General features: G+C 37.1%; 2 protein-coding genes across 4 annotated transcripts; both read left to right on the top strand.

Annotated features, from left to right (window-relative positions):
- The first annotated feature begins 470 nt into the window (after nucleotides 1–470).
- Nucleotides 471–7,450, top strand: LOC140798025 (CBS domain-containing protein CBSCBSPB3-like). Of its 3 annotated transcripts, XM_073151745.1 has the most exons (15): nucleotides 528–979; nucleotides 1,073–1,235; nucleotides 1,325–1,457; nucleotides 3,180–3,350; nucleotides 3,785–3,869; nucleotides 3,961–4,074; nucleotides 4,196–4,262; nucleotides 4,351–4,456; nucleotides 4,525–4,583; nucleotides 5,145–5,254; nucleotides 5,338–5,459; nucleotides 5,576–5,658; nucleotides 6,263–6,352; nucleotides 6,942–7,135; nucleotides 7,220–7,450. In XM_073151745.1, exons 1-14 carry the CDS (start codon nucleotides 798–800, stop codon nucleotides 7,113–7,115), a joined length of 1,659 nt encoding a protein of 552 aa, XP_073007846.1. In that variant the 5' UTR covers nucleotides 528–797; the 3' UTR covers nucleotides 7,116–7,135; nucleotides 7,220–7,450. The 3 variants fall into 3 exon arrangements, with proteins under 3 accessions (XP_073007845.1, XP_073007846.1, XP_073007847.1); XM_073151744.1 differs by having other exon boundaries at nucleotides 471–979; nucleotides 6,942–7,450; XM_073151746.1 differs by having other exon boundaries at nucleotides 3,791–3,869; nucleotides 6,942–7,450.
- A 1,524-nt stretch (nucleotides 7,451–8,974) lies between these two features.
- On the top strand, nucleotides 8,975–13,304 carry LOC140797255 (chlorophyllide a oxygenase, chloroplastic-like). The gene is made up of 9 exons (XM_073150556.1): nucleotides 8,975–9,144; nucleotides 9,367–9,609; nucleotides 10,183–10,287; nucleotides 10,391–10,675; nucleotides 10,753–10,900; nucleotides 11,266–11,450; nucleotides 11,576–11,688; nucleotides 11,966–12,260; nucleotides 12,776–13,304. The coding sequence occupies exons 1-9, from the start codon at nucleotides 9,070–9,072 to the stop codon at nucleotides 12,956–12,958; spliced, it is 1,632 nt and encodes a 543-aa protein (XP_073006657.1). The 5' UTR covers nucleotides 8,975–9,069; the 3' UTR covers nucleotides 12,959–13,304.
- Nucleotides 13,305–15,262: the final 1,958 nt, after the last annotated feature.

Here is a 15,262-nt window from a genome sequence, read left to right as displayed (position 1 = left end):
TCTTAAATACCATCTACTTATTGGTTAATTGCAGAAGAAAGAACACTTGCAGATGACCTACACAAATCACTACCATCAGTCATCATTTTATTGAATAATGTGCAAACAACCACCTGTTTTTATTTGTGTCTGCCAGATTAGGCAACAAATTCTAATTAAAGCCTAATTAAATTAAGCTAATATAGAAAAAGACATAAGTGTTCTTATACGTAGAGCAGTAAGAATAATATTTTGTCCCTGGCATGTGATATGCCAACAGTGAGAAAATAATTAGAGCAAACATTGGAAGCACTCCCAGTTAGAAATACAATCACAAACAAAATTAACATAACTTGTAAATAAATTTAACTTGGAAAGTTTTCTTTCTTTGATAATATTCTGTAACTTTTTCCCGGTGACCACGCGCCTTTTGTCGTTTGGCATTTTCTAAATCCCAGCATATTGTGTAGTTTCATACACGTTTGTCTTTTGGAACTTTCGTCGAATATTTTGTCAGCAATAGCATTGCGGCGAATCACTATTTCATCGCCTCCAACGATGTCTCCCCTAACGTCGCTCGCGCCCGCGCCCAGTTAACGCAGCCCTCCTCTAGTCACCAAACATTCCTCTCTCTGCTTTCCAATTAATTCCCAAAACACCCTCTAAATATTTCAAATCCCAAATCAGAAGAGAGAGAGAGAGAGAGAGAGAGAGAGAGAGAGAGAGAGAGAGAGAGGTGAAAGAGGAACGCTTCGCCTCTCTCCCTCTCCCAATCCGATCCCTTCCTCTAACCCTAACTATAACGCCAGGGAGAAGAGATGAATACCCATGCCCACGCCGCTCCCAACGCGAGAAGGGTCCACCACGCCGCACGCCGCCCACCCTCTGCGGGCCGGAAGATCGACCATGAAGTCGTCAGCGGCGGCAGTGCCGCCGGAGCCGGAGCTGGAGCCGTCTCCAACGGGAAGATTTCCAAGCCGACCTCCCCTAATCAAGCCCCGTAAGAAATCACTCTTTGATGGTGTTCCGATGTTTTTTTTTTCCTCTGTTTTCCGTTGTTTTGAGTCTGATCGGGTTGTCGTGTTTCGTGCAGCCCAGCGGAGAGGACGGTCAAGAAGCTGAGGCTGTCGAAAGCTCTAACGATCCCCGAGGGCACGACAGTCTCCGATGCGTGCCGGAGGATGGCGGCAAGAAGGGTGGATGCCGTGCTGCTCACTGATGCTAACGGGCTCCTCTCTGGGATCGTCACTGATATGGTTTTGATCAAATTTTTCCTATTTTAGTTGGTAATGATCTTGTAAGTAGTAATCAACGAGAGAAGTTTACCTGGGTGTTTCGTGATTAGGATATAGCAACTAGGGTGATTGCGGAGGGGATGAGGCCGGAGCAGACTATTGTTTCGAAGATCATGACGAGGAGCCCAGTGTTTGTCATGGCAGACACGTTGGCTATCGAGGCATTGCAGAAGATGGTTCAAGGTTAGTTTGCTTGTGAACCAAATCAGAGTTTTTATTTAGGTCCGATGTGGTGTCTTATTGCTATTTCTGTTTTCAATTACTCTATTGAAATGTTCGTTTTTTCTCACTTAAAGAAAGGAGCTAGAGAACCCCAAATACTGTTTAATGAATTGAAACAAACTTTCGTTGATTTTTTGTAAATAATTTTTTGGTGATTGGGTTTGTTGATGACAAAATATAACAGAGTGCTTTCAATTTAATATCTTTCTGAGAAGAATGCGAGACATATGCTGGTTCTGAGTCAATTTTGTGGAAATAAAATCTGCTGTTATGGTGGCAGTCTATGTGAGGTGGTGGTGAGTGCTGCAGAAATTGGAAGTACTTCAGAAGACATCTTTCCTCTAAGGAATCTAAGCCCTTCCGGCCCTCTCCTGTCTCCTCATGGTGGCAAGATCTCTCACCCTCTCCCTGAGACTTCCCCACTGCTATCCTATACAACCCTATTCTTCTCAGCGGCTCCTCCATCCGAAACCTTCTAATTTTAACAAGTCTACAGCTACTCGCCCTCTCCCTTTCCTCCATAGCAGCTACACCTACCTCTGTAGTGATGTAGCTACAACCACCTAAATAACAACTTTGATTTGGTTCACAAGTGCCAGTTATCCCTCTCCCTTTCCTCCTCCATAGCCGCCACAACCACCTACGTAGTGATGTAGCTACAATCACTCATTTATACCCACCAAAAGCCACTAGCATCACATCTATCTCAATTCTAACAACCTCCATCACCTCATACATCACCAATGTCCCTTCACTAGTTTCACTTTCTAGCCTTCTCCCCTGCCTCTTTCTCCCAACACTCCCTTGAAGACTCTTAAAGGTGGGAGGACTAGTTTGCACTTTGCATCTAAGGTCTTTCTTTTCTATACCTTTTGCTAAATCTTCAAAAGTTTTCTTTATTATAGAGGACTAACCTATTCCAATAGGTTAAATACTCCCTTGAAGACTCTTAAAGGTGGGAGGACTAGTTTGCAGTTTACATCTAAGGTCTTTCTTTTCTATACCTTTTACTAAATCTTCAAAAAGTTTTCTTTATTATAGATGATTAACCTATTGGAATATGTCAGAATTTTTTTCCATTATACTCCACTTAAGATAGCTGGCCCAAATAGACAATGTTAGTTTCTTTACTAGCCATTGTTCCTTCCGTAAGAGTGCCTAGTCTTTGTTCTTTTCATTTTCTACAATTTTTTGCTTCTCTCTCCATGAGCCTACCAAAATAATTATGTGTTTGACTATATTTTCTTTATTTATCCCTTACATAGCCCTATCAAGATAGCACACTTCATCTCATAGTCATTGCAGAGGAAAATGAAAAAAAGAAGAAAGGAAATGAAGAAAAAGGTGGATGGGAATAGATGCTCATAGTTTTGTATCTAGGAAAGAGGAACAGGTAGATCAGTATACATTAGCAGGATGAGAAAATATTAGCAAAACTACTGGTAAGTAAGTGAAATAATTTGAGTTAATTATAGTTTCTGAAGCCTGCTGAGCTGCTAGGCATCCCGGGTTTTTAAGTGGTTCACTATGTAGACTTGCTTACGTGATTGTACAACCTTACAACCATGATATATATTTTTCTAGCAGTCCTCATTTTGTTATCCAGTTTCACTGACAGCTTTATGTGTTGTATCATCTTTGCTTTTTGAGCATTGTTTCCACTATAATGTGCCTTTTCTTCAGGAAAATTTAGGCACCTTCCTGTTGTGGAAAATGGTGAAGTTATTGCAATGCTGGACATTACAAAGTGCCTCTATGATGCGATATCAAGGATGGAAAAGGCTGCAGAGCAAGGCAATTTGATAGCTGCTGCTGTGGAAGGGGTTGAACGTCAATGGGGAAACAGCTTTTCAGGTTATTCATTTCACATGATACTACCCTCGTTGTATGTGTAACGTGGCATGCTTGCATTTTAAGACAATTAAAGATGATCGAATGACTCGGGGGATTATTAGAGCCCGAATTGCATGTGAACATTATTTTTGTTTGTGGTCCTGTTTATTAACTTGTTGACATGGCAAACCACCTTATAAATTCTTTTAGAACATAATGAAGAATATTGTGTATGTTTTACAGTTTTACTGAAGAATACCAACTTTTAATTTTTGGATTGACTCAATCTTGAACTGTCATTCTATCTTCACATTGTCATCCTTTTTAAGATGTTCATGTGTATGTGGCATTGTCGTTTTATAATGGTAAGATTAACTTTATGTCATAAGCAACTATGCTAGCATAACCATGTGAATATCCAATTTGATGTATTGATGTTATATTCTGATTCCTAGCTGCAGGCCCTTATGCTTTCATAGAAAACCTCCGAGAACGGATGTTTAAACCTGCTTTGTCAACTATTGTCACAGACAACACAAAGTATGGGTGGACTGTCTTGAGACCCTTTTGATGTCTATAATCGTAAGAAATTTAATAGTATCTTAATCTTTATGCCTACCTTTGCATGCAGAGTAGCAGTAGTATCTCATTCGGATCCTGTCTATGTGGCCACCAAAAAGATGCGTGAATTTCGAGTTAATTCAGTGGTTGTCTTGAGTGGAAGCACCCTGCAAGGGATTTTGACGTATGTTCTTTACAAGGATGTTTATGCTTTGATGTTTCTTTTGGTAATCAATATTATTCTGTCTTTTGGAACTCGACTGTTTTCTTTTGGCTGTTGAGACATGCTCTGCTGCGAACTGCAGTTCCAAGGATGTATTAATGCGAGTAGTGGCCCAGAATCTTTCCCCTGAGTTGACTCTAGTAGAAAAGGTCTGTAAGTGCTTGATTTTTTTTTTTTTTTTTGTGGATTGTTGCATGTTTTATTAATTGCATCACAATAAGTTACTATTTTCAAAAGGTAATGACTGCGAACCCAGACTGTGCTACTTTGGACACCACTATTCTTGATGCTCTACACACGATGCACGACGGAAAATTCTTGCATATTCCTGTGCTAGATAGAGGTAATTATTTCTTATTGCAGGCAATAGAACTCTTCACTTTTAGTCATCTGACTTAACTTCTTGATTAGATGGACGCATTGTTGCTTGTCTGGATGTTCTACAATTAACTCATGCAGCCCTTTCAATGGTAAGAACATCATTCTCTGGGATGGATTTCTTCCATTATCATAATGTTTAGTAGAATTATTCAAAGTTTGATATACCACATGATGTGATCAAGCAAGCTGCATTCTCAATGCACCTAACATGTTGCAATAGGTTTCAAGTATATACCATCTTATCACCAGAGATTCTTCTATGGTGAAGGGGAAACTGGAAAAGTGTTTAGAGATCATCTACCATCTTTTCAAAGACATGTGTGTTAAGTAATATAATTATAAAGTAAATAATATTACAGTATGGTGGTTTTCAGTGATCACATTGTGTGTTTTCATTTCACGTATCATACCGTAACATTTGCATGCTACCTATTATTACAAAAGATCTAAACTTAGTACCTTTAGCTAGCTATCTCTAACAGTCCTGAAAGTTTTCAATCATATTTCTACAATTCATTTCAAGTTGATCTAACATGTGCTTAACCTTGACGTGTTCTTGTTGAGTCATGATTAGAACTATTTTTCTTATAAAGAAGCACATATAGATAATTTTATTGGTTATGCTTCTGTTAATCCACTATTTGTTTTAGGTTGAAGGAGGTACAGAAGCTGTAAATGGCATGGCAAACACAATGCTGCAAAATTTTTGGGATTCTGCCCTTGCTTTAGAGCCACCAGATGAGGAATTTGATAGTCATAGGTTCTTTTTGTTGTTTCCTTTTCTGTTTTCCCTCTCTCTGGTTTTGAGAACCTTCTAATTCTTCCTTCATGCAATTGCTGCAGTGAAGTATCTGTACTGATGGCCTTGGAACATGCAGAAGGAAAGATGCAACCTCCTCATGCTGGCAATTCATTTGCCTTCAAGCTTGAAGACCGAAAGGGGCGTGTCCATAGATTCAGCTGCGGTTAGTATGAGGGCTGTAGCTCTTCTGCACTTGGTTGTCTCATTGTGGTGCTTATTTTGTATCTGTTTTTGCATAATGCAAGAGATTTATAATCCTTTATTTATCCCTTGTTGCAGGTTCAGAGAGTTTATCTGAGCTTGTGTCTGCTGTAGCACATAGAATTGGAAATGAGAATGACAAGGACAAAATTCATCTTTTGGTGAGATCATTATCTTCATGTCTGTATTGCAGATAGGCATGTGAACGGATTGATTAAAAATTTGGATTCTGGTGATTGACACCTGATCCAGAGGCCAAAATCCCTCATCATAACCGATCTGACTGTTTCATCAGAATCCTTTGGGTTGTTATCTTTTAATGATGAGATACCCTTTCCTTCTCTCTTTTAATCTCCGACAAACTGTAGAGCTACTGCATAAGATTGGGGTTTCTGCACTGCTAACATGCAATGATGGTTGGGAAAAATCATAGTCAGCAATGGAGGAAGCAACAGTGAAGGAATACTGAGTGAATGTGTTTTTCTGATGTTAAGGAGGATGGAGCATGTTGTTCTAAGAAAATCATGTGTGGAGGAACTAGTAGGAGAGTTTGGTTAGCAGTAGGGGGGTTGGGGAAGCAGCCTTCTTGAGAGGAAGTTGATTCATACTGGAGATGGGAAGTGCAGAGCTTGTCCTACTGGAGTTTTAGTTGTCAGATCGGTTTTCAAGTTGGGTTTGGGCCATACTTCAATCCGTTGGCAGGCCTACTTGCAGTACTCTATCTTGCTTGCTAGAACCAAAGATTAATTGTCATTTATTATGCAGTATGAAGATGATGAGGGTGACAGAGTTGTTCTGACTACCGATAGCGACCTCACTGGAGCTGTATTCCATGCCAAAACAATTGGATGGAAGGTTAGTCTTCCTCTGATCTGCCATCTATGTGTTGGATAGTTGGATGTTTATACTTTTTACATACAATAAGGATACAGACCATATGGTTTGATGCTTCAAAATCACAAGGTCTAGAATGGAAATAAAATTCTTCAAGCGGCTAGGGTACAACTTCGATGCTTATCAGCTATCAGATATTTTTGTAGTAAGAGTTATGTGACCTATTTGCATATCAGTTATCACACATATCAGAACATCTCTGTGATAAGAGCACTGGAGCAGATTAATCCACCTCTCTTGTTTACAAGCAATAGGTCTTCTTCACTGGAGTATATTTTTCCCTTTGTTTTTCACTTTTAAGCATCAAAATGATTGTTATTGTTCAGAACTTCAGATAAGGTGAGTCAACTTTGGTAACCAGCCAGATGATTGTTGGCAAGGGAATATTTCATTAACTGGTCTTATATTTCGATTGAGTTGCTTTCTTCTCAGATTGCTGCTGAATTTTGATTCTTTTGATTTTCTTCTAACCACTTGAAACCCTTCATATTGAATTTCTTTTTTCTGTTCCAGTTTAACCTTTTTTTTCCGCTTATTTTATTCTCTTCAGGTTCTGAGGCTGCACATTGATGAGTTGGATACCAGGACAGAAGTGGCAATGCCGTCTTCAGATCTGGCAACACCCCAAAGAAGTTGGTCATCTCTTCAAGTTGGGGTCATGGCAGGTGCAGTTGTTATGACAAGTATTGGGATAATGGTTTACTTGAAGCGTTCCAACTTGTGATTTACACCAACAATGATAAGGTAAACTTGATGACTATTTGCATAGTTACCAGCTCACATGTATACTTGGGAGAGTTCATCTGAAAGCTCCCCCCCCGTTGGCAGAACTTAATTGCCGTATGGTGAAACTTGAAGAAGAGTAAATACCAAATTTTCTAGGTGCCACACATTGTATACTACTACGGTCGAAGCAGTCGAGGGCAATTTAGAGTATGATTTACAATAAACATCATTGAGGTATATGTCATAAAGAATGTGCATAGCCAACATAATGCAGGCAATCTGCAGTTTTCTCTATCAAAAATAAAATATCTTGCTATCTGCTGTATGTATCAATTTTCTCTGCATGTAATGCCTGATATACATCTGATTTCTCTTTGTACCAATTTCTGCTGTTTGGCGATTAGAACACCGAGAATCATTTTCTGAGTTGTGTTGGATAATGTGCATCTCATATTACTATGTTGAAAGCTTGTCAAAAAAGTAGCTTATGAGGTAGCCTTCAAGCAACATACTGGATTTATGTCTGGTGTTATATGTCCAATTTAGATACTGTGATTCAAATATGATCAACTGTTTCAGGACAGGTGGAAAGAGGGTAAAAGTGCCACCATGATCAATATAGCTGTTTCATAAAATTTGCACATACTACCCTAACTTTTAGAGAATTCATGGTTGGAAATATCTGTTTGTTTTATTAAATTTTAGTCATGTAGAATTTAATGAATGAATATTCTCATCTTTGTAGAAAAAAAGGCGATTTGTGATTTGTAAATTGTTAAAGAACATGGTTTAAACAAATTTGTTTAAATGAAGGATATTATATGCAAATTCTCGTAGCAGAAAATATGAAGACCTTGGCGAGTTGAACTCTTGGGCTACCATTATCGTCAAGACTCAGTATTTCTACTGTATCTATCTCTTCTCTTCTTTTATTTATTTATTTATTTATTTAAGAGATAAACTAATAGAGGGTACTGGTCTTGCCCGAGACCACCAATAGTTTTTCTTTAAGAAATTAGGTTAAATATAGTTTATCTTTGTACTTTAAAATGAAATTATTTTATCCTCATAAATTTTGTCTTGTATCGCTATTTCTGACTAAATTATAATTCTTAAGTTTCTCATCCTAATCTTCCGTGCCATTTTAATTAAAAAAATATAAATTGTTTTATTTTCTGAACTTTTATTTTGTACAGAATATATATATTTTTTAAAATAAGGTATTTAGGTTAATTTTGTCATCTCGGTATTTATATTTACAATTTAGTCGAAATATATAACTGCATAAAATAAAGTTTATGAGAGTAAAGTGACTTTTAAAGCCCATAAGGCTAAAATATTTTTTAACTCTAAAATCATGCCGAATAATATCTTGGATTCTTTTATTACGACTGCAAAACTGAAACTCATGGCCAGGATATAACTACCAAAAGGGAGGGAGACAAAAAATCTCTAACTATATCTCGCCTCATCCAATTGAAATTGGAGACAGCCATTGAATCCGACAGCTTTGCTCAATTATCTTGGAATTCTAGCATTATAATAATCACTTTCATGCACCTACTTCCAAACCCTTTACTATACGTAGATAATACCCTTGAGCCTCGGTCAAAAGATGGGTGAGATTGAATTTGGGTGTGAATAGCGACCCAAGAAATGCGCAACGAAGATATTGGGGTTGACGTGGAAGGCGCGCGGGTGGGCCGCAACGGAAATGAATGGTTCGACAACTCGCCACGTCGGACTCTGAGCACTCCACGAGCTCCCACGTGGCAGGATGTGGGAGGCCGTTGGAGATCGCGGGCAGCGTCCGCCTCTTATCATTAAAGCCATTCCACGACTCAAAATAATGTATAAAATTTTCGCTCGAAATTTCCAAATTAGTCCACCGGATTCTCTCTCTCTCTCTCTCTCTCTCTCTCTCTCTCTCTCTGCCCTCGCCGGACGCCTCCATGACCACCGTGGCGGCTCTCTCTCTTCTCCCCGCTTTCCTTGTCCGGCCCTCCTCCAAGTTCTACTCGAAGAAGGTGAGGTCTTTTTCCCTTAATCCATTGAAGTCAATTTCACTACTTTTGTGCAAATTTTGAGTCTTCTGGAGGGAAAAAAAAAACCCCAGAATGTTTTACCAAAATCCCTGGACCTATTTGCTGAAATTCCTCAATGAAGCAGTTAGCAAACTTCCTGGTGGAAGAAGTTGAGTTTTAATTAAAATGCCTGCAGACCAGTAATGATGTAACTGGAACTTGCAGAATTTTAGTGGTAGAGATGGAATCAAGGTATTGGCAGTGTTTGGGGAAGGAGGAGGCGAGTTGGAGAAGAAGAAAATCTGGGGGCCAATATTTGATGTGGAGGACCCTGGCCCCAGAGTTCCACTATCTAATGGCAAGTTCCTAGATGTGAACCAAGCTCTGGAGGTGGCGAGGTTCGACATCCAATACTGCGATTGGAGGGCGCGCCAAGACTTGCTAAGCATCATGCTACTTCATGACAAGGTATGCATGATTAGTAAGACATGAATCTCATTCTCGTTTTTGTTATTTTGATCCACTCCAGATTATTTGAAGAGCTGATGATTTCAGTAAGTTAATTTAATAAGACTAAAATTTTCATACAGAATATTATATGAGTAGCTGAGGCCATATGCCATATCTTCTAGTAGGGCAGGTAGGATGTTTCATTCATATAGATGAAGATGAATGTTGTCGACAAGCCTTGAGTATATAGTTTTGACTGTTACTTCCATGTAGATGACATAGCATTTGGTGACTTGTCCTCTAGTCCTCTAAACAAAGAAATTTTAAACTGGGCAGAACTTCTTACATGACAGAATCTGACAAGATGAATGTTGCTTTGAAACAAGTCATGTTAATGATTAGAAATGAGTGAAGCACTTTTGGGGCAAAACAAGTTGGAGCATATATTGACTTGCTAATAATTGGATCTCATACCTGTTTTTTGTTGATGAGTTGCTCCTCTAACTAACCGAACAAGATATGAACGATCTATCTAGTTATCGTGATATTCCAACTTCTATTTGCATGATCATTGAAGATTTCTAAATTCAGGTAGTAGAGGTTCTCAATCCTCTAGCCCGTGAGTTTAAGTCAGTTGGAACATTGAAGAAAGAACTCGCTGAGTTGCAAGATGAATTAGCACAAGCACATCAAAAGGTATATCAATGTTTAAGTAAAAAGTTTGAATCTATTCTCTTGTTTCCTCTTGCATTAATATCACATGAAATCCTGCATAACTCTTCTCCAAACTGTAAATCAGGTTCATTTATCCGAAGCGAGAGTTGCCACTGCTTTAGATAAGCTAGCATATGTGGAAAATTTGGTAAATGACAGACTATTGCATGATAGAAGCTTGAGTGAATCCAGCGTTGAGTCTGTTGAGAGCACATCTCTTGCTCCAAGCACTTCCTCTACTAGTCATTCAGAGATGAAGTCACGCCGCAACAGTCTAAATATATCTGGACCTGTCAAACCATATCATTCCAACTTGAAGAACTTTTGGTACCCTGTTGCTTTCTCTGGTGATCTGAAAGATGATACAATGGTAAGGGTCATTTATTTCTCGTATATTAATGTTATTTTACACTAGCTTCATGTTGCAAGTTGATTTTTGTTTTGTAGCTTCCTATAGATTGTTTCGAGGAATCATGGGTTTTATTTCGAGGAAAAGATGAGCAGCCTGGCTGTGTTCAGAACACGTGTGCTCACAGAGCTTGCCCACTTCACCTTGGATCAGTTAATGAGGGCCGCATCCAATGCCCTTATCATGGTAAGTAAGATTGAGTTGTATAACCTGAATTGCTAGGAGTTAGATGAGCACTAGATTAAAACAATATATTGGGTACCAGAACTTCATTATATGAGAAGATTGTCACATGTTTATTTACTGTTGGCTAATAATAACTATGGAATTGCATGGAACTACAATTGAGTTTGCTTGCTATTTACTGAGAAGCTATTAGAAGGAACAGTGATAACTTTTCTTATAAAAGGTTCCTTTTATGATATTTTATTATTTTAACTTTTCTGATATTCATTATTTACAAGATATGATCAAGGAATGCTGGCAGTAGTTTTTCTTAAAAATGTTAAGAAGTTTGTGCAAGTAATTATTAGGGTTGTTATGACTTCCAGGGTGGGAGTACTCAACTGATGGAAAATGTGAGAAAATGCCATCCACACGTATGCTTAATGTACGAATCCGATCATTGCCATGCTTTGAGCATGAAGGAATGATCTGGATCTGGCCAGGTGATGAACCGCCAAAGGCTAGCATTCCCTCTCTGCAACCTCCTCCTGGATTCACTATTCATGCAGAGGTAATATCATGCATAAGATTAGCATAAAATGGTTAACAATACAATTTGATTGTAGTGTTCGTTTTAAGAAACAGATTAAAAAAAAAGAACTCTGTAATTATTCCCATATTTTGTCCTGTGAACAGATTGTTATGGAGCTACCAGTGGAACATGGACTTCTTCTGGACAACCTTCTAGACCTCGCTCATGCTCCGTTTACTCACACTTCCACCTTTGCCAAGGGATGGAGCGTTCCAAGGTCTCTTAACTTGTCATTATCATTAGGAAAATGAGAAGAAAGTCCTTTGCTTGTACATCTGGGTATATATTGGTCATAGAAAATTGTGATTGTCTCTTCTGCTATTTTTCCTATAAAGGAATATATTTGCTGTGAAAGTATCTGAAAGATAGACTTTGCATGGAACATCCAAACAACATGCAAAGAGAACTGTAGATAATTTTGTTGATTGGCTAGATGTTACCTTCTCTTGTTCACTTGATATAATGCTAACATTGCATTTCTTTGTTTTACTCAGCTTGGTGAAATTTCTCACACCTGCATCAGGCCTTGAAGGATACTGGGATCCTTACCCTATTGACATGGAATTCCGGCCGCCCTGCATTGTCCTATCTACAATTGGGATTTCAAAGCCTGGAAAACTGGAGGGGCAGAGCACTAAGCAATGCTCGACGCATCTTCATCAGCTTCATGTGTGCTTGCCCTCCTCTAGACAGAAAACTAGGTTATTATACAGAATGTCACTGGACTTTGCTCCCTTGCTTAAGCATGTACCTTTCATGCATATCTTATGGAGATATTTTGCAGAGAAGGTAAGTCTCAGAATTCACTCAAACTTCTTATTTCTCTTTCTTCACTTTGACATGGGGTATGCTAGATTTCTGCCCAACAAAGATACGCAATACATTGGCTAATAGAGTACTACTTATCATCAAAAGCATTGCGCAATGTTTCTTAATGTCATTTCTTGTGCAGACAACTCTTACTGAAAGAAGTAATTGATGAAAAGAATAAGGTTTATGAATGTCAAACTCAACAATGACTAATGGAAGGCTAAACAAAGATTTTAATTTTCTTTAAGTATATCATGCTGAAAACCACATACATATTGCTAGTAAAAGTTCAAAAATTGTGAAATTGAAGAAGTATATATGTTGTAACTTTGATTAAAATGCCAAATTATCTCTGCTACCAACAATGAAGTAGATTTTCATCTATGAATATGACACATCTTATAGGCCCAACCTATCAATCAGCAATCAAAATAAAATCAGATTAAGCCTATGCTATGTTGTTCTACTGTGCTCATGCGAGTTTTTAAATGCAGGTCTTGAATGAGGACCTACGGCTTGTAATTGGCCAGCAGGACCGGATGATAAACGGGGCAAATGTTTGGAATTGGCCCGTATCGTACGACAAGCTTGGAATACGATACAGGTTATGGAGAGACGCAGTTGAGAGGGGCGTTGAGCATTTGCCCTTCATCAAGCAAGCCGAGACTGGATCATAGCTGCACAGAATTCTGCTATGGAATAAACCCTGTATCATCATTCTTTGTGGAGATGGCCATGGTTAATAGATGATGGAGGTGCAGGTAGCTTGACATCTCATCTCGGCTCTTAGTAGCCAGGGACAGAAGCAGTCAGACTGGAAACTGAGAGGAGGATGCATGGACCACTCCTTGTGAAATTTAATATGTACACTAGTAAGTAGTAACACTACAAAGGCATGTAAATGTAGCTTGAGCTGATCTTTGTTGTGATTCTTTTTCTTTTCCATGTTTCTTTTGCACTCCCTCCATATATCTTTAACAGTTCACATCAAGAAATGAATTGTAAGAAGAAATAGTTACGTTCTTTTTTTTTCTTTTTCTTTTTGAGAAGAAAGGGTTGCACTCAGTTATATTAATTAAGAATGTACAACAGAGAGAGGGGGTACAAGAGTGAAGAGGTTACAAGGGAAAATGGTTACAAATGCCAAAGGTAAATAAAGGCGTGAAAAGAAAGAGGGCTTTTAGTAAGGTTTTAGTAGGGAAGTAAGTTCTCATTTCCTCCTGAGAGACGGGTGGAGTCGGCGCAGAAAACTTTGAAAAATTATATTTTGGAGTGTAAACGAGCCGAGCTTCATATAGCATGGCTCTAATCAAGCTTGGATTGAAATTAATTTCGAGCCTGTCTTTGTAATCAAGCTTGAATTGAAATAATTTCAATTCGAGCCAATTTCGAGCTTAAACGAGTTGCTTAATTAGTAATTTCAAGCCTTATCAATTTCAAACTATTTTTAAGCCCGAGTAAAGTTGAATTAATTTAGGCTTGAATCAAGCTTGAAATAAAACCTAATTCAACTATAAATATATAAATATTATCAAAATATAAATTACAAGCAATAAAGATAAATGTGTTAGAAAACTACAAGCAACCAAAATATAAATTACAAATAATAAAAATAATTATGTCAAAAAACTACAAGCAACCAAAATATAAATTACAAATAATAAAGATAATTGTGTCAATAAATAATGGCTGAAATTCTGAAAAGGTAAAAGGGTTTTGATCTGATGGTTCATATTAGTTTGATATTACTCATATTATATATATATTCGAGCCTTATCGAGCCGACTCGATTGAGCCGGCTCGAGATCAAGCTTGGCTCGAATTTAATTTTGAGTATTTTTGAGTCGAGCTTGAGCCGAGCATTATTGAGCCGGGCTCGAGCTCGAGCCGGCTCGATTATTTTGACAGCCCTAATCATATTGTTCTTTTTCTTCATATATTCCACTAGATAACTACAAGCAGCAGGTTAAAGCCTCTTCTTAACCATCCTTTATTTTATGAATAATTTTTTATATTCTAAGATATAACTTCTTATTTTAGAATAGTAACTAAACATTATAATCAAATTATTAATTTACTCTTAATATTTATCTCATTGACGTACTTTATATTAAACCAAAGAAGAGTATTTATAATAATTTTATAAAAAACAAAACATATTTTTTCTATCTTTTCATTCACTTTATATCACATCAAAAAAAAATTATATATTTTTATTCTAAAATATAATTGAATATAAAAATAGTTCTTCCTAAAATACATACCTCATTTTGAGAATAACAAAGATGAATATATATTTTTGAGAATAACAAAGATGAATATATATTCTAGAATTAACTTTATTCCTAGCCTGGTTTACTTCGGAAATAATATTAATTATAGAATAGATATTCTTTTTTATTATTCCCAAATAATGACTTTATTTCATGAATAACTATTCTTATATTTACTTGTATTTTAAAATAAGAGTGTAATAATTATTTTGATTTGATATAAAGTGAAGAAAAAAATAGGAAATAAAATTTTATTTTTATGAAATTATTATAAATAACTTTTAATTTGATATAAAATAAGTTAAGTATAGAAATAAAGGATAAATTACTAATTGGGTTAATATATAATATAAGACGTAATTTTAATAAATATTATTTATATTCTATAATGGAGTTATTAAGATGTTTAATTGTTATTCCGAAATAAGAGCTGTATTTATAATAAAAAAAGTTATTTATAAAATGAAAGGGGGCAAAATAAACAGATGTCCAATCAGGAAATAGTTAATTGTTGATCATTTGGAGACAAATTATTGGATGTTTTCACCATCCCTATCAGCTATTTCTTTCATTTTCTGGTGGTCCTCAGTATTGCTGCTATAATAATCACAGATCTCGCCAAATAAGACTGCTCAAGTGGTTGAAAAGGACTCCAGTTGTATGAGTACTTCCTAATTGAATACGAAATTGCGAGCTGCTCAAATATAT

This window comes from Typha latifolia, chromosome 11 (assembly GCF_019914945.1).
Source record: "Typha latifolia isolate L0001 chromosome 11, TyphaL0001v2, whole genome shotgun sequence".
Classification (NCBI taxonomy): domain Eukaryota; kingdom Viridiplantae; phylum Streptophyta; class Magnoliopsida; order Poales; family Typhaceae; genus Typha; species Typha latifolia.
The sequence above is the reverse complement of the archived record's forward strand: the minus strand, read 5'-3'. Positions and strand labels throughout refer to the sequence as shown.

Excerpts from the sequence above, each read along its gene's own strand:
- LOC140797255 (XM_073150556.1), top strand. The coding sequence starts at position 9,070 with ATGACCACCGTGGCGGCTCTCTCTCTTCTCCCCGCTTTCCTTGTCCGG. Across the intron at positions 9,145-9,366 it reads CCAAGTTCTACTCGAAGAAG|AATTTTAGTGGTAGAGATGG; the intron begins GTGAGGTCTTTT and ends TGGAACTTGCAG. Across the intron at positions 12,261-12,775 it reads GGAGATATTTTGCAGAGAAG|GTCTTGAATGAGGACCTACG; the intron begins GTAAGTCTCAGA and ends TTTTAAATGCAG.
- LOC140798025 (XM_073151744.1), top strand. The coding sequence starts at position 798 with ATGAATACCCATGCCCACGCCGCTCCCAACGCGAGAAGGGTCCACCAC. Across the intron at positions 980-1,072 it reads ACCTCCCCTAATCAAGCCCC|CCCAGCGGAGAGGACGGTCA; the intron begins GTAAGAAATCAC and ends TGTTTCGTGCAG. Across the intron at positions 1,458-3,179 it reads ATTGCAGAAGATGGTTCAAG|GAAAATTTAGGCACCTTCCT; the intron begins GTTAGTTTGCTT and ends CCTTTTCTTCAG.